Source organism: Leuciscus leuciscus, assembly GCF_965113295.1.
Source record: "Leuciscus leuciscus genome assembly, chromosome: 5".
In the NCBI taxonomy this organism is placed as follows: Eukaryota; Metazoa; Chordata; class Actinopteri; order Cypriniformes; family Leuciscidae; genus Leuciscus; species Leuciscus leuciscus.
The window spans coordinates 38166054-38189421 of NC_138729.1; the positions used below are offsets into that span (position 1 = coordinate 38166054).

The 23368-nt window shown below is 37.1% G+C and overlaps 1 protein-coding gene across 1 annotated transcript in view; it reads left to right on the forward strand.

Moving 5' to 3' along the window:
* Window positions 1-23368, forward strand: part of gas2l1 (growth arrest-specific 2 like 1) — a 33594-nt gene that overhangs the window by 4736 nt on the left and 5490 nt on the right. Inside the window, exons 2-4 of the mRNA XM_082168864.1 lie at window positions 14902-15009; window positions 18786-18882; window positions 21134-21443. Of these exons, the coding sequence (XP_082024990.1) occupies window positions 14902-15009; window positions 18786-18882; window positions 21134-21443 (515 nt within the window). The remainder of the gene's footprint in view (window positions 1-14901; window positions 15010-18785; window positions 18883-21133; window positions 21444-23368) is intronic.

Here is a 23368-nt window from a genome sequence, read left to right on the forward strand (position 1 = left end):
ATGAGATTCATTCTCGTGTTCCGCAGCCCGCTTGAGCTTCCGCAAGAACCAATGAGATTCATTCTCGTGTTACGCAGCCCGTTTGAGCTTCCGCAAGAACCAATGAGATTCATTCTCGTGTTACGCAGCCCGTTTGAGCTTCCGCAAGAACCAATGAGATTCATTCTCGTGTTACGCAGCCCGTTTGAGCTTCCAACAAGAACCAATGAGATTCATTCTCGTGTTCCGCAGCCCATTTGAGCTTCCGCAAGAACCAATGAGATTCATTCTCGTGTTACGCAGCCCGTTTGAGCTTCCGCAAGAACCAATGAGATTCATTCTCGTGTTCCGCAGCCCGTTTCAGCTTCCGCAAGAACCAATGAGATTCATTCTCGTGTTACGCAGCCCGTTTGAGCTTCCGCAAGAACCAATGAGATTCATTCTCGTGTTCCGCAGCCCGTTTGAGCTTCCAACAAGAACCAATGAGGTTTGTGCTCGCACGTTTGGTTGAGCTTCTGTTTATGTTCGCTGATCAATGTTTATATGTGAATACAATTCTAAATTAAATCTGTTTATCATATAAACGTCTCTTCAGAAATTTGTTTTACAATCTCTTTATGAAGCGTAAGAGTGGTAGTAGCGTAGCTGTCCGTGAAGAGTACAGAACTGGTTTAGATTTTATTAAATATATCTTAACTTGTGTTCCGAAGATGAACGAAAGTCTTAAGGGGTTTGGAACAACACGAGGGTGAGTAAATGATGATAGAATTTTCATTTATTTTTGGGTGATCTAACCCTTTAACACGAGGGTGCTCATTTTCATCAGTTTTTACAGGTTAGTTTTACATTTTCACATCATGTAGCACTTATTTAAAGATGATCTTTATTAACACTGTTAAATGTAATCTTCTATGTTGTTTTTAAGACAAAATTGTAGATATAATTCATGTAATTAATTTGAGCTATTTCTCAGTTATTCGCCATACTATTAAAATAATTATTGGCTTATTGGTATCAGCCAGAATTGTAATATTGGTGGATCTTTTTAAAAAGTGCTTAATGTTTTGGTCAACATTGACTTCCATTGTGAGGGCAAAAAAACAAAAAACAAAGACACACTCTCAAATATCTTCTTTTACTATGTGACTAAGTCATACATGAGAGTGAGTAAATGACTACAGCATTTTCATTTTTGGGTGAACTATCGCTTTACTAGTATTATTTAATATAACTGAATCTGCCTGGCTACATTAGATTACACCAGTAATAGATGTTTTTTAAGGGTCAGATCAATTAATATGATCCCCTTATGGAAACAAGTGACATTCACACTTCCAACTCATATTATGGTCCTTAATATAATTTAGCATCATTCTTGCCTTGATTATGAAGTTATTTTTGTCACTGATATATAAATACAGCTTGAGTCCTGTCCATATGAATTATGAATTCATGGTGTAATCCAGTCCGCTGCATTGATCTCTGGACAGTTATTTTTATCTATTGGATTTAATTTGTGGATTTTAGCTTGGTCATGAGTCATGATGAATTTCAGATTTTAATACTGATACACACAGACTTCAAAGTCACTGTCAAAATGAAAGATTCATGATTGTAAAGTCAGTAAACGATGACCATGAGGATTATTCCACTTTGATCTTGTATTTCTTAAAGAGATTTCCGTGGAAACCGGATGGAAGACTTTTACGGATGTGCTCGGATTTAGTGTTGGTAATCCTATTCATCCCTGAGGAATATGAAAGGTAGTTTTGCCTGATCCTCATCTTCCATTAGTTCCACACACACACACACACACACACACACACACACACACACACACACACACACACACACACACACACACACACACACACACACACACACTAATTTGAAGTAACATTCATGCTGTATGAGGAAAAGCAGAAGTGTCTCTGAGATATGAGTGTATTTGAATTACACAGCTATAGTTCCTCTTGATTTTCTTAGTTACAGAACCACTAATACAAATACTCCTCTTCACCTCTCCGTCTAAATGTCTTACTCATCATGATAAATTTGGCTGGGATTTTCCAATGTTAAATGGCGTGTGTGTGGGGGGGTGTCACTGTTTCCCCCTGTGTAATGTTATTAAGTATAGCCTATTCCTGCTAAACATGTTTAGTCTCAAAAATACAAGGTTGAGCTCTAACTGAATTTATCCATACGTTTTCATACTGAATTTTATCCAGTCTAATGCTGTGGAACTCAACCCAAAGTTGAGAGTGAGATATAGTATTTGTCATTTGTTTGTGTAATGTCTGTTCTGTCTGAGTGCATTACGTCACTTACTCATCATATAGTTGCACATGCGCGTGGCTACTCAGAATACTTTCAAATTTAGAAATGCAATATAATATACAAGTACAGTTAAAAAGTTTGAGGATTTTTAAACGGTTTTTTTTTTTTAAGAATTGTTTAAAGATTTTTTTTTAATTCAGTAAAACACTAATATTGTTAAATTTTATTATAATTTAAAATAACTGTTTTTAATTTCAATATATTTGAAATGTGATCCTATAATGGCAAATCTAAATTTTCAGCAGCCATTTACAGTCTTCAGTGTCACATGATCCTTCAGAAATCATTCTAATATGCTGATTTGGTGCTCAAGAAACATTTCTTTTTTATTATCAATGTGGAAAACAGTTGTGCTGCTTAAACCATTATAAAAAAGTTCTTCAGAATTCTTTGATGAATAGATATTTCAAATAAATGTCATTCTTTTGAACGATGTTTTGTAACATCATAGATGTCTTTACTGGCACTTTTGATCAATTTAGTGCTTCCTGGCTAAATAAAAGTATTAATTTCTTTTAAAAAATGACTGACCCTTAAAATGTTAAATGGTACAAGTACAGGAGAATGCCAGGGTTTCACTCCGTCCGTGTTTGTAATATTGACTGTTTGGCTGTTCTTGATGATAATCTGATCATTTTTTTTTTATTTTTTTTTTTATTTTTTATCCACCATCATTTTGAAAATTAAAAGCACACCTCTCTTCATATGCTTCATGATTTGAGGTATATTCATGTCCGTATTAAGTTAAACACTTAGGGTTAGGGGTTTGTTCATATTTAAATATAAAACTAGTATAGTAATTGTGATGCTCCATCAACTAGAACAAATATAGTTTACTGTGTAGTTTGTCCGACAAATATCAGTTTAATTGAAACGTTGTTATTGTTTTAATCAATGGCTTTTTAGATCGGAAAAAATATCAGTGTGCCTATATATATATATATATATATTTTTTTTTTTACACATGCTCTCATAAACATAGACAAACAGACAGCGTCTTGTCAGGAATACCCAATGAAATGGCATCAAGGCACATGACTCCCCCTCCCCCCCCTCTCTCTCTCTCCCCACACCCCAAGGCCTTGACATTCTGGTTCATGGTTTTGTCAATAATGCACAACCCCAATATTCTCTCTCTTTTTGTTCTTCAGACATGCACATGCATGTGTACAGTGCACACACTCATAGTCCCTGCCCATAGCTAAGGGGGAAAGGACAGAGAGAATATGCTGCTTTATGGTGCAGTGGAGTATGGGTGCCTTCCTCATTATGATCCAGACATGAATAATACCTCAATTCATATGGCTTGTTGAGAAGTTTTCTGCAGAGCTGCTCTATAGCTTTAGCCACTTTTCCCCTGTTCCTGTTATATTTTCACTTGGGCACGATTACAAACCATTCTTGGCCCAGAAATTCTATTTACTTTTGTGTTACCAATGTAACGACTGACGCATTTGTATTACATTTCAAAGGTGTATCGATTATCGATTGGCACGATGGTAAAGCGGCTTTTGTATAATATTATAAAAGATTTTTGACACCGTTCGACACTGTTATTGAACTGAATTGAATCAACATGTTTGAGCTGTTTTGCAGCAAAAATGTATTGATTTCAGTTTGCATCATTTATCATTATTGTCCTGTTTATCACTGTAAAGCTGATTTGAACCAATCTGTATAGTATAAAGCGCTATATAAATAAAAGTGACTTGACTAGATTTGTGCTGTAGGTTTGGTTGTTGCTTTGCAGCCAATAAAATAGCCAAAATGTCCCATAGTTACTTTGAAGGAAGGACTTGAGCCATATCTAAGAACCATGACAGACATGGTTGTTGGCTTTTTAAACTTTAGCCAGTTATAGCAACCCAGAAAATTACCTAGCAAATGCTTAGCAACCACCCAGAACTCCTTAGCAACCACCTCTAGCAATACCCTGGAATTGCAAGCATTATTCTGATGTTCTGCAAAAAATGTACAATTATTATCATTATCATCTTGCTGGAACTGCTAGCAGGGTATTGACCACACAAGTCCCACGCTTGTGCTGTTCAAGAGCCAAAATGGAGAGATTTATGGAGGCTACTGCAATTCCCTAAAGGCTGAAAGGAACACGAGGACATGGAGAGAGGGAGGGAGACATAGCCGTGAGGTAGAGGTGAATCGAAGGACAATGATAGCGGGAGAGAGGCTGATATCACAGGGAGGTGGGGTCGAGGAAAAATTGAAAGCTTTGCAGTAAAAGATATGATAAAAAAGGAAAAATGCAGAGCTCAGTGTAGAGAGTAAATGAAAGATGTGTGGGCGAGAGCAAAAGAAAAGAAATAAGCAGAGAGAGAAACAGAAGAGAGGGGAGCTGAGGACAGAGTAACGAGAACAAGATAGATGGAGAATAAAAGGAGCAGCGGAAAGAGTGAGAGCAGCTGGGTGATGTGTTGCTCAGTGAACCTCATGGCAAGGTCGTTGTCATTGTGCATTTTCAAATTAATTTTATTTTAATACTGATTTCAAATTTACTTTACAGTCAGTGTACTTTCAAAAACAGTTTTAAGATGCAGTGTTTTACCTTTTTATGTAGAAATCCATATATATATATATATATATATATATATATATATATATATATATATATATATAAATTATAATATATATATATAATAATGAATAGAAGGAACATTTATTTGAAATTGAAATCTGTCTTTAATGTAACTTTTCATCAACGTAAAGTTAAATTTCTTTAACTCTTAAATGCATTAATGTTTCGCCAATCATTATTACTTATTTGGGTCTTCAGAGACCTATCTAATCTAACACGGATGGATCTCTATTTTATTCTTCTGTAATTCTTACTCTAATATCAGGAGAGTTTTACATTATCGCGGGAGGTAGGCCTAAAGCATATTTTGTTACCTTTTGGAGCTTGGAAGGGTTCAGTTTGAGCAGATATTTTATACCTTCATCACTGTCATCGTCAGAGCTCATTTACCAGTACATTCAGCATCTGGCTCATTTTCAACATCTTCAAAATCAATATTTTGATCAATGACAGCTTCTTCACCAGATCCACCATCAAGTGACTGTGACACTAATATTTGATTGTGTTCAGTACTTGCTCTTTGAATCGCTGGGCCATTTCAGTTTTTCTGATGATTCTTCCTATTCTTTTGTTTTCTGCCTGCGGTAAGTATGGCCATGCATTACTTCATCATTGTATATCAGATATTGCCACTTTGTAGAATAAAGGTGAATTGCACTTATTTAGTCATCAAAGATTTAATTATTTTTGTGCAGAAAAAATATACTTACACTGTTACACAGCTCGAGTCGTTAGCGACCCTATGCAATTTTTACAAAAACTGGGTGGGAAAACAGGCATTCTTTTATAATTTTATAATTTTTTCTTTTTATATTGTTTATAATGAATTGATTGAGGAATACTTAGAAAGTTGATGTCTAACTTTAAAAAATGAATGAGGAGGAGGGTAGTGAATAACGTCACGTGTCACTAAAGATCCGAGGTCTGCATTTAAGGGGTTAAACTAAAATCGTATTGACCCCAAACTTTTGAATGGTAGTGTATATAGTTTAGTCTCAGTTTGAGTAATTATAATTAGGAACCAACAGAAAAGGAAAGATGCATCTGTATTTATACAGGAATCACGATCATGGTAAACAAGATTTCACATTGCACAAAAGAATGAAGAGTCCTCTGACATTTTCTGCCAGTCATTGTGGTTTCATCTGATATCAGTATCAATAACCTTACTGGCATCACACATTAGATTTGCCTGTGGGATGTCTTCTTTTCTTCACCCACACAGGTTAGGTTATTCCACCATGTGAACAGTTTTTGATGACTATTAAAACAAAATTTTTGTGTTTTATTTCAGGTTATATTTCACTGTTGATAATCCAGGTAGTATCCACTGTTTATAGTTTTTCATTTACCTTGCATTTATTATGAAAATCTAAGGTAGGTGGAAGAAATGAGCTTTAGGTAATTAAAGCCTGTTCAAGCTTTCTCACTTGCACCATCAAGGCAAGATCCACTCTGCGTTTTAGTTGGATTTTGCAATAAACCCTGCATTATGGTTCAGTACATGTATTCAGAAAAGAGCCTTGAAACGGTTTGCCAGAGGTGCTTGTACTGTACAGACTGTTCGACCCGCCGCTAATGGATTTTACACCAGAGAGAGAGACAGAGAGAGAGAGACAGGAAAAGTAGGTCATGGCAGTTTTTGCTGGGTCAGAATCGCACAAGCTGAGGCTTCAACTGTGAGAGAACGGCTCTCGCTCTCTTTCCATTTTAGTATTTCCCAGAACTCATCTTTAAGTGTTTGTTCTTTTTATGGTCATACTTATTTATGCCTTTAATTTTGCTGCCGTAAGATGCACATCTCTCTGTGGTGGGCTGCAATATATTCATCTATTAACAAAACTAGCGGAGTGGGCCATATGCCATTTTATACAGCACCTGTCTATGCTCAGCTGTTGTTTGTGTGCACGCATGTGTATATTTATGTGTAACTGAGCGTGTGAAGATGGGTGCATGTGCACCAATGTCTGTATCTGCTCAGTGTGGAAGCTGAGTGGTTTCTTAACTCTGTTGGTGGCTGATGGAATAACAGCTGGATGCCATTCCTATTACAGTATGTGTTTGAATGGAATGACCTGCAAGTGCAGTGATATGAGCTGTTGTTGATTTTTGAATCAACATAGTGTGTGTGTGTGTGTGTGTGTGTGTGTATATATATATATATATATATATATATATATATATATATATATATATATATATATATTACTGAACAAAATTCTAAACGCAACACTAAGTCTTGTCATCACATTTTTTATGAGCTGAACTCAAAGATCTAAGACTTTTTCTATGTACTCAAAAGGCCTATTTCTCTCTAATATTGTTCACAAATCTGTCTAAATCTGTTTTAGTGAGCACTTCTCCTTTGCCGAGATAATCCATCCACCTCACAGGTGTGGCACAGGGCAGATGGCAGACAGCATGTATGGCGTTTTGTGGGTGAGCGGTTTGCTGATGTCAACGTTGTGGATCGAGTGGCCCATGGTGGTGGTGGGGTTATGGTATGGGTAGGCGTATGTTATGGACACCGAACACAGGTGCATTTTATTGATGGCATTTTGAATGCACAGAGATACCGTGACGAGATCCTGAGGCCCATTGTTGTGCTGTTCATCCACGACCATCACCTCATGTTGCAGCATGATAATGCATGACCCCATGTTGCAAGGATCTGTACACAATTCCTGGAAGCTGAAAACATCCCAGTTCTTGCATGGCCAGCATACTCACCGGACATGTCACCCACTGAGCATGCTTGGGATGCTCTGGACCGGCGTATATGACAGCGTGTTCCAGGTCCTGCCAATATGCAACTTTGCACAGCCATTGAAGAGGAGTGGACCCACATTCCACAGGCCACAATCAACAACCCGATCAACTCTATGCGAAGGAGATGTGTTGCACTGCGTGAGGCAAATGGTGTGACCTTTTCTGACCCCCCCAGAGATTAAAGTCGAAATATTTCGAGAGCCTACAGTCTTCCTTAGTTTTTTTTTCTTTTTAGTAAATGTGCTTGTGAAGTCGAACTGCCTTGGACATGGATCTAAATATAATAGTAGCTTTTTGCTTTTATCTGGGCTTGCCTTTCAACAAAAGGAAATTCTACATGTGCTAATCTACCAACAGAGCATTACCATTTGTCTTAGAACGTAACAAAATATACTGCCCCAGAAATACTTTACAGTTGAAAACACTTTTCAGACTGGATGGATATTCAGCTTTATATCTGAGGAAATCCCGGGATCTGGCAAAATGATTGGATACAGAAGTATGCACTTAAAATGTATCCAGAAAGGATTTACGGTGAAGATGGAGACAGTACGGTTACTGTTAAGTGTTCTCGATCTAGATGGCGTTGCCTATAGACGAGCACCACAATCCTGGTACAAACTTTTTGTGGCACGTTCACTCGTACGTGTCTTCGTGCTCGTCTATAGGCATCCTAAGACAAATGGTAATGCCATGTTGTTAGATTAGCACCTGTAGAATTTCCTTTTGTTGAAAGCCCAGATAAAAGTAAAAAGCTACTATGTTTAGATCCATGTCCGAGGCAGTTCGACTTCAAGAGCGCATTTCTTTAAAAAGAAAAAGAAAGGGAAGACCGCTTTTATGGAAGACAGTATTCTCTAAATATTTCGACTTTATTCTCGAAATGCTAGATTTTTATTTATTTTTTACGGATTTCTCTTTTTTTTTTTTTTTTTTTTGCGGTTCAGGGCTTCCGTAGTGTAGCCTATATATACAGTGGTGTAAAAAAAAAAAAAAAAAAAAAAAATTATATATATATATATATATAGGCTATATAAATTAATTGTGATGATAAAATGGTAAGTCAATAGAAAAGTATCTGTAATCTTTATTTAATGGAATGAATTCCTGTCAATGTGCAAGAATTTAAAATTACTTCAAACATTTCTATGATACTGACATTTCTATGCATCTTTTGATTTTAGTAGCTTTGTCTCAAAAGATTTTTCCATTGAAAATAATATTTAAAAGCGAATGAAATAACTGTTTTTGTACAAAATTTGCATTAAATTCACGTGGATAGCAGCACTGCTCAAATAATTTGGTCTCGATAGAATTTGATAAAAAAATTTAAGAAGCAAATGCCTCAATTGTCCATTTAGTCTTATTGCTGTCTCTATTGCTTTTCAGTCATATGCTAAAATTAATATATCAACCACTGATTTCTCATTGCAATTGACACACATTACATTTGAGTTAAATATTTGAATAACCTGGTGACCTCCGCATGTTTTTGTCCCTCATGTCCTGATATAGTTTTTCCGTGGCCAAATTTGACTATGGTTGAGATATGGAAATTTATTATATAATCTGTTCAGTAGATTGTGGGAAAAAAGAGGGAGGAATATAGTGTCAGAAGTTACACAGGAGAGATTTTATACCAGGTGCAATTTAGGTCATGTGAATTTTATAGCGTATTCGTACCAGAAAGTCACCTGGTGTTCCTGGTGCTTTTATAAGGTTATAGCTCGGTTTATCTCCCTAAACTTTATTTTGTTTTTGTCATAATAAGGCCTCAAACAAAAGGACAAGCGTGTGAGTCGTATATATGCTGAGGCTTGTGAGGAGAGCTTTCTTTCTTTAGTTCTTAGACAGGACACTTTTTCCCCCCTTGAGCACAAGTCACAACAAGTCTTCATAGTGCACTTACTGGAGACTAACCTTCAGATTTCACCAGTCAGAGTTTACAAAATGGCTAACTTGACTAAAAGGAAGCTTAGACCTGACATTTACAATTTGAAATAACTTTATCTTAAGTTTATCTAAAGCCCTATTGCACAGTTATTCAAAGCAGCTGGTTTGTCTGGTTAGGTGGGTCTCTCTGTTTGTTTATGTGTGTGTGTTTGAGGGCATTTCAGTGGTGTTTTGAATTTTGATGCTAGAATTGAAGGACACATTTAATTGAGGATGACAAATCAGATAAGAGGTGACGGATCTGTGAGAATGTATGTGTGCATTCTCCACGTTTTCCCTCCGTCTGTAGAAGTATGCTGGCAAAGCACACTACTCTTTTGTGATACTATCACCCGATCACAGATCACTGCTTGCTGAGACTGTAAATGTCACGAATGTCCTTGAGTTAAAAATACTTTTTAAAACTTTTTTTTCTTTTTTGTCAAATGGGTTCAGTCAGATCCAATATTGTTTCAGAATTGTCTTTTTTGGTTGTACTGTCCCATTAAATGAAATCAGGTCTCTTCTTTTGGTTGTTTAAAATATGTTGGACCTGTAACTGACCTAGATTTTGGAATGATGTTGAAGATCTGTATTTTATTAGTTGTTGCATTTGTGCTGTTGATCTTAGGTTGGTTTCAGCTGATACAGTTTCTGCTGTGCCAGACACCCCCTGAAGTCCTGAGCAGTGTGTTACATTTAAGGCATGATAATGTTTAGATTGGAAACCACCCAGAGCAATGAAATCAGATATAAACTTCTCAGCAAACAGATTTCTCATTCTTGCACAACTGAAAAAACAAATGTTTTTCTGTGAGGTAGATTTTGCTCAAACACTGCCATACTTTTTAAATATTGTAGTTATTCAGTAAAATTGGTTGAGAGTGATGAAAACCATTTTTAAAACACCTTCCCTCACAACAATTTGAACGCATGAATATTCCTCCAAAATATAATAGTTGCTACAATTATTGGTATCAGCCATAAGTGTCATCAAAAAAGCTCTAAAGTCCCTTACTGAGGCTGCTTTCGTAAGTGTGAATGCAAGTCTACCACTATTTTTCTCTTCACTTGAGTGTCTGTTTACACAGAACTCTTCTGAGACACTCAGTCACGCACTTACTGAGAAACGATACAGCTATTCCAAAACAATCCACACCCACGGCCTTATTAACCCGGAAGGATCCTTCACTCTTCTTTACCCAGCTGGGCTTCTGCATGTCCCCTCTGTCAAAGTATCGGGTAGCCTGCAGTTATCAGAGACCCAGATACAGCTCACTATCTCTGATGCTCCATTTCCCCGTCTGCATCTCTGGGCTGACCGCGCCCAGCTCTGTGTCTTTGATGCTGGGTCTCCCAGTCCCATAGTGCTGCTGTGTTGGTGGTAGAGGAAGCAGGGTGATAAACACCGAGCGTTCCCTCCAGACATGCGCTCAGGCAAAGCAGCAGCACTGATAACAGCACTCGGGATGGTCTGCTGGTGGAACCAAAAACAAAACGAAGAGGAGGACTGAAAGCACACGTAGAAGCAGTTTATGTTCTTTCCCTTAAAAATGACACCGTTTATTTTAATGCCATGTTCATTATTATGATTGTCTTTTAATTAAAATAATTGATGAAGATAGTTTTTTGGCATCAATGCGATTAATCTCATTTTTAAATTAGCAGAAATTTGCATCTAAATATATACAGTGGGGTCAGAATGTCTTGAGACTTTTATTTTGCGTTATTTTTCATTGTACTTGAAATGATCAGCATAACAATTGGAGTTTAAAGTTGTATTGAAAAACAGTAAGTATTATGATATCAGAATGTCTTGGTATTTAGTAGGCTATATCCTTTTTTTGATTTCATGACTGCAGTGCAGAATCAAATCTAATGCAAATTCTAATGCATTTATGAATGAATCAGCAGATCAATTCGAAAAAACCAACTAGAACTATTCTATGCGATTCAGTAGACCTTGATGTATTTATTCATTTTATATTAAAGTACTCAATGATTGATTCCATTTTTAGCATTTTAAATTGCTTTTTGGCAAACACAAAAATTCACAATTTAAGTCATATTTCAAGCGCCATGATTTGTAAAAATTGTTGTGAATCATATATCATTTAATTCTTCCATAACAAAAAAATAATAATCATTTGAAACTGAAATACAAATAAAGCAACAGTGTCATTGTTTGTGTGTTTTCTGAACATAGACACATGTGCTGCTGTCTTTTAGAAATCACACTGAACAACAAATCAGGTTTAGATAAATGTGTTAGCTGCTAAATAATTAATAATGTGTCAACTTTGACAGCCCTGTTCATTATCATATTTTCTCAACCCCCTCTCCTCCGTCAGGTGTCCATCTCTCTCTTTCTTTCAGTATGTTTTCCCCAGGAGATCCCTGCATCCGTAACACAGACTGCAGTTATCAGAGAGAGCTGTTATTGTGCTTGTATAATCTCTTGTGTGACCCACATCTCTTATCGCTGTTTTCAGAGCAGTGCAGAACCAGCATTTTCCCATTCTCTGGGTTGAATCTTTCACAGACACATCTCATTGTCTGCTCTGTTTGCATACAGTATGTGCTACTCCATGTCTCACATTTGGTAAGGGTGGTTCCTCAGCTAAAATCAACAAAGAAATGCTGTGAGAACGTTACAGGGAATCTGCCCTCTCCCGTTTTGCTACACTGAATGGCAGAGCTCATTGTAAACTTTTCTCAGTCTACTGGACAGAGACTTTAAACAGTGTATTGAGCATTAAGGCTCCATATTTTTTACTTCTGTAGCATTTAATCTTTTTCCCTGATGTCCACTTATAATGTTTGAATCATTGAATCAAGTTTATTATAATTCTCAATGGCCAACTTCTGACAAAGAAACATTCAGCAATGCGTAGTAGTAACCCAGAAATCTCTTTCTTTTCTGAACAGAGCCACATTTCCACACAGCAGAATTGTTTTGTGAAGATACAACACAAGTTTGCTTTGCTCACATACTGCTTGTGTGAGGTTTTGCTATAATACGCTGTTTTTGCTACCGTACCTTTAAGACTTGTGTGACTTTGTAGATTATAATGGAAGCATTTTGGTTTTGTCACGTCATTTGCTTGAGGTACAGATACGATGTAATGGAAAGAAACTATTACCACAGACACTTTTAAGGTGGTCACTGCTCGCTGACTTTCCAGAACACATGTCTAGACAAAGAGAGAAGCATAAGAGAGGCAAAACACAGTGAGAGAGTGCCGGATCGCTTTAGAGAGAACAGCAGAGAGAGAGAGTCTGTATTACAGCCCTCTCTGGTTCTGTGGTAACTGTCAAACACACGCTGCCTAAATAGACATGAAGTTGGGTCTAATTATAGAATATTCCAGCATTAACTCTCTAATCTTCCAAACAGGCCAATAATGTGGAAAATTAAAAATATTCATGGACAGCTCTAGTCTGGAGCCTCCAAGTTCAACTACAGTCGATCAAATCCCATTGACCGTGTGTGTGGCAATAAATCTTCTCCATCATGCCAGCCTGCTGTCTCTCATCTGTGGAAACTCAGCTGAATTTGTCCATGTAGGAAATAAAGACGAGTTTCCCATGTGTTTGCACAAGCAGTCCAATGTAAGCAAAGACGCCTCAAAGTGTACAGTTTAACTTTCCCACACTTGTAACGTTGTAGAATATAGTCTTTGTAATAATAGTATATAATAGTATTATGCAGGTGAATCTGGTCAAAATGTTCTTATTAAATGTGATATTATGCAATGTAATTTTTTCCTTGATTCCTTTTTTTAATTAATACATTTTAATTAATTAATTTAATCTTTTCTTTTTCTTTTGGTCTGAAATTTGTCAGACATTAATCTTTATGAGATTGTACACCCACAGAGACGATGGAATTTAATTAGCGATAATTGCTGGGGTTTTTTTTTTTGCTGACTAAGTGTCTGTGTCATATTCATCCTTTGTTTAAATGACAGAGGTGTGTGAGAGTGAAAATGAGTGTTGGAGACCGAGTTTTGTCTTGCCGTACGAGTTTCAACCCTGTTCTGACATTGCTGTTCTTTCATATGATCTTGATTGATCTTCTGGACTTTTGCCCTGTTTGTTGTTATGGTGTCACACTCATTTAAGAGAATCTTTTCAAAGACAGCAAACAGAACAGGACAACATCAGAGAGAACTAGAGAGAATGAGAGCCTGCGCAAGACCATGATCACCCCACCCATACTGTACTGTTATCCAGCCTGAACACTCTAAATCAAAACATATGCATGCAACCATACTGTTACGTCACTCTCTTTCACTTGCATAATTGTTTTATGTGTATGTATGTGCCTTTGAGTTAATCATTGGGCAAGTCCCAGATCTCATCAGGATATGACGCAACTTTAGGGAATGGCTCTTTGTTTTCGCTGTTTGTACTTTAGAGAGAGTGAGATGGACAAAGAAACTGAGAGACTATTAGTTTTCTCTAGGGAGTGATTCAATTAAGGTGTGACAGGAATTGGAAAGATCTGGCTCTTTCGCTGAGTCAATCAGGAGCTCAGGAGTCAATTACAGACCAACCTATGATGCATCACATATAAGTTACATTTTATCCGTTCACACGCTCATACAAGCTCCCAACGTCCTTCACTCAATAACACACAGGGTTGAAGCGAAGTGAGGGATGTGACTCAGTGTTTCTCACAGGAAACTGCTTCTGTTCAGGTGCTGCTGAACATTCAGTGGAACGTTTGTCTCTGAGTCTGACTACATGTCTTTTATTGTCTGCAGTTAGCCAGTAAACAACTGAATAGGAATCACATCCTATTTGTGAACATACATCTTAACTCCCAAATATGAGCATTAATATAAACAAAAAATATGAATAAATCTGACTTTTTATTTAATTTGTTCATATTTTTGTCCAAAATCCTTAGATTTACCATGTTTATTTTAGACATTTGTTGGTGTAATCAAACAGAAATGTATATTGTCTATAAAAATACACTGAAAGTAATATATTATAATAGATAAGTTACACTAGTAACTGTTTTCTTAAAACACTTTTTTTTTCTTATATTGGTAAAGTAGTATTTATTCATATTTCATATAGGCCTGTATATCTTTTGCAAACTTCATTCTACGGTATTGGCCACCTAGTATATGGCAGATACTTTTGGCATTGATAGCTATCTTTTTCAGTCAGTTGCTATGTGATTTAAAGGATTGTTTCTATCAATATTGTCAACTTTTAACCATGATTGTCTACATATTGTATGATCTTTTTTAATAAGCTTTTATTGTGTTTTGTAGGTTCGGGAGATTCTGGGCCAGTGCTCCTGTCCATCACAGTTTCCAATGACCAAAGTCTCAGAAGGGAAGTACAAAGTGGGCGACTCCAGCGCACTCATCTTCATAAGGGTACAACTTTTATTAACTTTCAGCAGACTTAATATAGCTTAATATGCAAAATTAGCAATAAGTTGAGGCAAGTTAAGTTCCAACACAACAACCCCTTCACAACCAATGGTGTGAGTTTGGAGTGGGACTAACTGTTTGTCTGACTAATATCCACCTTACCTTTCACATAAGAGTGGGCGCAGCCATTTGTAAATTTAATGTGTCTCACACATTTACAGAAAATAGCTTACTTCTGTGTTTAAAAATAAGGTGGATAGCATGGGGGAGTGTGTGGGAAATCAGTTTAAAAACAATTATTATTTTTGGTGGCACAGAATGATACACTTTACTTTCTTTTATTACAAAGTTTAGTACAAATGCTGTTGTAAAACACACATCAAACCATCGATTCTGTTGTTTACTTTTTGAATCTGTGCTGCTGTATCATTGGGATCTTTAACATTTCCAGAATGGAGGTCAGACTATAATAATTATAGCTCCATAATAAGCCATCCTGAGGTTTGAATGGTGTTTACACAGTTGCCAAGCTTGACCTATTCAAGACTTAGCCTGTTATCCAGCTTCATCTAAAAGCACCCACACCCATTCATACTGCGGACAGAAATAGAGACTTGTGTCATTTCCTGTCCTCTACCTAGCTCTCTGGATTTATGTGTGAGTGTGTGTGCATGGCTTCATGGGTATTTATTACATGCACTTTATACATGCATCTGTGTCCCTTAAGTGTGTTGTCGGGTCTACAGATATTCACTCTCAGAAGGAATTTTATCTTCCTCCAGTGCAGCTGGGCTGAATCAATTAAATACCATTCTCCTCCGCATAGATGATGTAACTGCAACCCTATATCCCCCTCTTTCTCTCTGTCGTCATCTGTCTTGATTTGCTCTTTTTCAGTGCCTGTTTTTTCTTCTGTGGTGTGTGTGGTACATGCACTATTGTTAGACCTTTGTGTGCAACTTAGCTGGTGCTGCTAGATTGAACCCTTTTATTTACTGAGCCTATAATTTTTTACATAGACCCGTCATCCTTCACCAGTGCAATTAACACAAGCAGCACAATGTGGAGTGAAGCAGAGGCCATTCACATGCCTGGCTCAGCTTCTCTGTGTTGACATCAATGAAGAAAATGGAAGGTGATAAGCAAGAGAAATAAGATGACTTTGAGACTGTCACCTTCAGAAGCTCAGTGCTCATATTGATGTTGTAAACTGGAGAAAAAATAAATAAATAAATCGCGATTGAGACCTTGGCACAAGAGAGAACATTAGCTTTGTTTACTCAATGCTTATTATAATTATGGTTTCAGCATGTGTCCGCCTGTTGCCATGGTGACTCGGGCTGAATCCTAACTGCTTTTTAAAGGGCAGATGAGTAAAGCTATTAAAGAGTGCTGCCCTCCCATTGGTCAATTATTAAATTAGGACCTATTGTAACAACAAATCTACCTGCAGTTACATTTAGCTAAATACTTGGTTGGGCTTTTAATTACATGTTAAATATAATCACACATACCAATATTTGCTGAGAAAATCTCTCAAATGATGGTCAAAAGTTTGGGGTCGGTATGATTTATTTAAATGTTTTTGAAAGAAATATGTTATGCTTACCAAGGTCGCATTTATTTTATCTACAGTAAAACCATAATATTGTGAATTATCACAGTTTCTTTTTTTAAAAAGAATTTGAAATGTCACTCACAAAGCAGAATTTTCAGCATAACTCCAGTCTTCAGTGTTACATGATCCTTCAGAAATCATTCTAATATGTTGATTTGGTGCTCTTTTTTTTTTTTTTTTTTTTTTTGGATCATATCAGTGTTAAAAACAGTTGTTGTTTTTTTGAAAACATGTCTGCCACAATGCACTGATTTCAATTTAAAATAAATGCTTTTCTTTTGAACCTTCAATTCATAAAAGAATTCTGAATAAACTGGATCAAAGTATTGATTACATAAAACACAGCATACAGTCGATATAGTTTGTTTTATTTTCATATAATTGAATAAAACTACAGTCCACATCAATACATTTTGCAATCATGTTGGTTTAGCTGTAGTTGAAGACTAAGTAGTTCAGCTTTGATAAATGCATCCCGACTCTCAAGACCCCTGCATTCTGTTTCACTCCGTCAGCTGTTCGTAGATATAAAAACACGTGCTGTGTGAACAGCTACTTACTTATTTTATTTGGCTTGGTGCGTTGTATTAGCAGCCTGGTTTTCAGTAAATCAAGACCTAAAAATTCACCTTTACGAAGTTATCTTTATTTTATTTGTATTAATTGTACAGCCCTTTATAGTTCAATTTAAGGTTTAGCTTGTATGAGAGTTTCAGTCTTTGTAAAAATGAGTGTACGTCTGTGCGGGTGGGCATTGTGCCAGCCAGCAGATGTGCTTTCTTTTCATGGCAACGGCACACAGACCCTCGTCACATGATTATTCCTTACCATGTGCTCAGCAGATGGAGTTTAGCAATGCTAAATCTATCAAGAGCTTTGATGCAACAGGCTCGAAGTACACAATCAACAGTGAAAATAAGAAATGGAGCATTTTCCTGATTGAGCGTTTCTTGATAAAGGAATCAATGGCTTTCTCTTACCTACATTTCTCTCTGTTTATCAGAGAAGAGTTCAGAGAAAAAGGAGGCCTGTTTCTATGCTAAATCTCCTCCATTCCCCTCTGAATACCAGCCGTAAGGGGGTTGAATGAGGGAGAGTGTGTGTCGTTGCGTGATGTCTTTTTGTTCTCTCTCCAGCTCTGTCATTGTGTGTTGTGATGATAATGAAGGCGGTGGAGAGAGCTCCGTTATATAGTGCTATAGGACACTGGGGGTTGATCTTATATTAATCAACTGACTTTTATGTTGTCCCACCTGTGTTATTAGTGGTGTTTGAAGATTGCCCTTTCTATAGGGTTAGGATTAGGGGTGGTTTAGAGTTAGTTGCATGTAATTATGCATAAGTTATAGTTATTACTATACTAACTAGATATAACATGTAACAAGGACACTGTAAAATAAAATGTTAGGTTATCAGGCTTATACATTTTGCAGGGTAGACAATAAAAAAGGTTTAAAAAAGTCCCATAGAATTTGTTTGACTTGGGCCAGTATGAAAGCACCCAAAACACCCTAGCAACAAACTAGCATCACCCTAGCAACTGTTCAGAACATTCTTTGAGGAAGCAACTTTTGCATGGACAAGCACCACTGAAATTTTCATCACAATATGTAAAAAACGACTTTACATCTTAGTTCTTGGTTTACAGCTCTGCATATTACAAAGAGACATACAATTAATGAATTAATCAAGTGAATTATGTACGTTCAGTTCCTTGCAGATCCTCTACTGATTATTTTATTGTTCTGAATAACAAATGATTGATGCCTTTAAAGTTTACACTGAGATGGTTTTGTTTCAAAGCTTTAGGTTGTAATATGTTCGTACATCATACTCTGTTTTGTAATTTTCCATTTGGCAAAACTTCTGGGATCTACCATTTAACAATCACTCTTCAGTCTGGAACCTTTAACCAACTACATATTTCTAGTTCAAAAATCATGAATATATATTTATTTTTTTGCATTTCTTTGCTCATCTGTTTAAAAAGGTTTTACAATTTTTTTTTTGTTATGATATGTGGCAGCTACACACACACACACACACACACACACACACACACACACACACACACACACACACACACACACACACACACACACACACACACACACACACATTACAATATATGTGAAAGATGTTAACCTCTCTCTCTGTGTAGGTGTTACGGACTCATGTGATGGTGCGTGTGGGTGGAGGTTGGGACACACTGGAGCATTACCTCGACAAGCACGATCCCTGTCGCTGCGCCGCATTTGGTGAGATCACCACTTCTGTGTGTCATTTCCTGTCTCTAAGCTTGAGACTTTCTTAGAATTTTAAAACAATGCCACATGTGTTTCTTGTGTCTGGTTATTCACAGTCTTACAGTATCATACGTTCAAGTTATACAAGTTTTTGTTTCTAGTGTTTTGTTGTTAATAAAGGTTAGTTCCTTCATTTAAAGGGATAGTTCACTTTGAAATTAAATTTTGGTATGTTTTAGCTTACCTCAAGGGCATCCAAGATGTAGGTGTCTTTTTTTCCGCAGTAGTTTCAATTTTGATATTTTTAGGTCAAACCGTTCTTGTCTGTCAGTCATATAATGCAGGTCTATGGTCACTGTCTCAAAGAGCATGCACAGAGTCCAAATTAAACAATTCCCCATCGTCCAAATTAAACAATTCCCCATCGTAAGTACACATTGATGGCCTAAGACACGAAACGAGCGGTTTGTGTGAGAAAACGAACAGTATTTATATCGTTTTTACCTCTTGTACACAGCCATGTCGAAGTGATCTGAGAGCGCGGGCGCATCCTGCTGTGTGACGTGTGCGCAGACTGGTGCATAGATATACACACTAGATGTCGCTGTGGCTACTGCAGTTCATTGGAAACCGTAGCCAAGGCGACATCTAGTGTATATATCTATACCCGCCCGCGCTTTCAGATCATTTGGACGCAGCTGTGTTCAAGAGGTAAAAACGATATAAATACTGTTCGTTTTCTCACACAAACCGCTCGTTTCGTGTCTTAGGCCATCAATGTGTACTTACGATGGGGCATTGTTTAATTTGGACGATGGGGAATTGTTTAATTTGGACTCTGTGCATGCTCTTTGACAAACAATAAGCATTAAAACAGCAAAATTGTGAAATATTATTACATTTTAAAGCAACTATTTTCCATTTTAAAATGTCATTTATTCCTGTGATGGCAGAGCTGTATTTTCAGAAGCCATTAGTCCAGTCCTCAGTGTCACATGATCCTTAAAGGGATAGTTCACTTTGAAATGAATTTTTGGTATGTTTTAGCTTACCTCAAGGGCATCCAAGATGTAGGTGTCTTTTTTTCCGCAGTAGTTTCAATTTTGATATTTTTAGGTCAAACCGTTCTTGTCTGTCAGTCATATAATGCAGGTCTATGGTCACGGTCTCAAAACACAAGCACAGAGTCCAAATTAAAACAATTCCCCGTCGTCCAAATTAAACAATTCCCCATCGTAAGTACACATTGATGGCCTAAGACACGAAACGAGCGGTTTGTGTGAGAAAACGAACAGTATTTATATCGTTTTTACCTCTTATACGCAGACATGTCCGAGTGATCTGATCTGACGTGTGCGCAGACTGGTGCATAGATATATACACTAGATGCCGCCTTAAAGACATTCGTTCCAATGAACTGCCGTAGACAAGGCGACATCTAGTGTGTATATATCTATGCAACAGTCTGCGTACACGTCAGATCAGATCACTTCGACATGGCTGTGTATAAGAGGTAAAAACGATATAAATACTGTTCGTTTTCTCACACAAACCGCTCGTTTCGTGTCTTAGGCCATCAATGTGTACTTACGATGGGGAATTGTTTAATTTTGACGACGGGGAATTGTTTTAATTTGGACTCTGTGCTTGTGTTTTGAGACCGTGACCATAGACCTGCATTATATGACTGACAGACAAGAACGGTTTGACCTAAAAATATCAAAATTGAAACTACTGCGGAAAAAAAGACACCTACATCTTGGATGCCCTTGAGGTAAGCTAAAACATACCAAAAATTAATTTCAAAGTGAACTATCCCTTTAAGAAATCATTCTAATTTGATGATCTGGTGTTCAAGAAACATTTTGTATTATTATCAATGTTGAAACCAGTTGAGCTCCTTGATATGTTTGTGGAAACCTTGAAACATTTTTTTTTTTTTCAGGATTAGAGAGTTCGAAAGAATAGCATTTATTTGAAATGGAAATATTTTGTATCACACATTTTCTGTAACTTTACTGTATCAATTTAATGCATCCTTGCGTAATAAAAGTAATTTATTTTAGGATACATTTTTCAATGGTGCTGTACAAGACATAAAAAGCCTTTTCATGAGAATGCAATAATTTAAGTGAGTAACCACATTGTGAAATTTCCATTTACATCAGTATTAGGTTTAAAGTAATTTATGATGTTCAAATACATCATAATTTTCTTGTGAATATTAAAAGAGCCGTCTGATGCCTTTCTTTGACCTCAACAGCTCACCGGTATCAGCAGGCTAAAGCGAGTTGCCAGGGTCCTCACAGCAAGAGCTCCAGCACTCATTCTTCCCGCTCCACAAGCCCAGGACCTCACTGGCGCAATGAGGGAATGGCGCCCTACAAAACACCCGACAGGCGCTCTTTGGACCCTGTGTTGGGTGCCACAGCGAATTCCTCTCCATCACGGCCTGGCAGATCGCACCATGCAGCTGTGCCTGTAGAGATGGAAACTAACACAGTGCGACCCACAACACTGCTGCCTCGACCACCACGAGACAGATCAGAACCTCGCCACTTTAATCCTCTCAGGTCAGTGCAGGTGTGTTTGGGTGTTTAGCAGTGTGAATGTGTGCATGTTTACGGCATTTGAATGAATGAATTAATGAATTAATGAATGAGGCATTTATATAGCGCTTTCATATGTACTACTGTATACCCAAAGCGCTTTACAATCATATCAGGAAAGTACCTCAAATAGAAAAGTACCCAAAAGTCACACTGGAAACAAAGGCACCTAGAAAAAGAAAATGAAAGTCTTTTTTTATTTTAGAAAAAAAAAGTATTTGGATATAAGTGTACACATCACATATCTCGTAAACAATACATAAAGCAAATCATATATATTGTAAATTTAGATTTTAAGAATGGATTTTGAAAAGAGAGTACGTTTCATATTAAAATATTTGCTTACTGATAATATTATTTTTTATTTTGTTTATTTTTTGCTAAGACAAAGCCATTACCTTCTCCATACAGAAAGAAATATGAATACTGATGAAAAGTACAGACAATAAAAAAAGTAAATACAAAGTGTGCAATCTTGAAGCGTTATGTCTGGGACACATGCATGATTGCGTGTTTGTATAGTTGTTTTGTCTGTGTAGATCCCTTCGGGTGTCTGCCATTTGCTCACACTGACCTAGTTAACTCAACACAAATTATAGCACTCTGTGCACTGTACCTCCAGAGTGAGATGCATCTTAAGGCAACAGTGCACATGCACACAAACAAATACACACACACACACACACACACACACACACACACACACACACACACACACACACACACACACACACACACACACACACACACACACACACACACACAGATTATTGCAAGCAGATTTGAACTAATCCCAGGTGACATTGCCCTGACATATATCCTCTGCTCGTCTGGTTTGTGACTCCCCCTTGTGTTAGAATTTTTTTTATACAATTTCATATGGCCTCTGTGCTCTCTGCCTAATTTCACATGGCCTCTGTGCTCTCTGTCTAATTATGCAAAGGATAACATGGTCTTGGATAAATGAAAAACATTTTTGTCATTATTTCCAGAGCAAAGGGACATTTATATATATGAAAATGTGTTTAAACAATACTGTGTAAACTCCATGCCATGCATTACTGCACTCTTAGACTAAAGAAAAAAACTACTCTTAAACATCCTGAAGTTGTAAAAGGTTTATCATTTTCATTAGATGGTGGGGAATACTTGTGCGTCAATGTTTGCAGTGAGGGCATTGTATAACTGCACCGCGAACAGCTTGCTGGTTTACCTTGGCTGTGTGCCTCGGTTTCCTTAGGCTGACTAATGATGCAGGCCATCAGAGCAGCACACTTTAACACTTGCACTCCCGGAGCTGCAGGTGAGACAGGCTGGATTACTGAAGATTAGGATAATCTCAGCCCCTAGGTCTGTCATGGCTGAAACAGGTCAGCACAACAGGTTTATGCAGGTCACATTACAGAGCCAGGCTGCCAGGATGTGCACTTTCTTGTCTAAATAAGACTGTGTATTTGAATAAAATAAAATAATGGAAGAACAGGGTTGGGTAGCACTTAAAATATTTCACTATTCTTAAATGTAACTTAGGATCTGGAAGTTCTTGTAGTGAAGTTTAAGTATTGACTTTAAAGCAGTAAATTTTGTTCATATGCAGGCTCCGTTTTTTTTTTTTTTTTTTTTTTGGCTCTGTATACATAAAACATTCTTTAGGGTTAAATAAAAGAGTGACAATGTCAGTTTTATTCTTAACTTCAGTAGTAGTTCAAGAGTGTATGTGTTTCATAAAGCCAGATAATGGGTATCCCTCTCACTCCCACCCTCTTTGATGGTTTCCTTAATTCCAAAGAAATGGCTGCATTCAGCTCCCTGCACGCTTCATAGAGATTCCCCATGTTGTCAAAAGGCTGTTATATTGTTACCAAAAATGTATATTACGAATAAAAGCT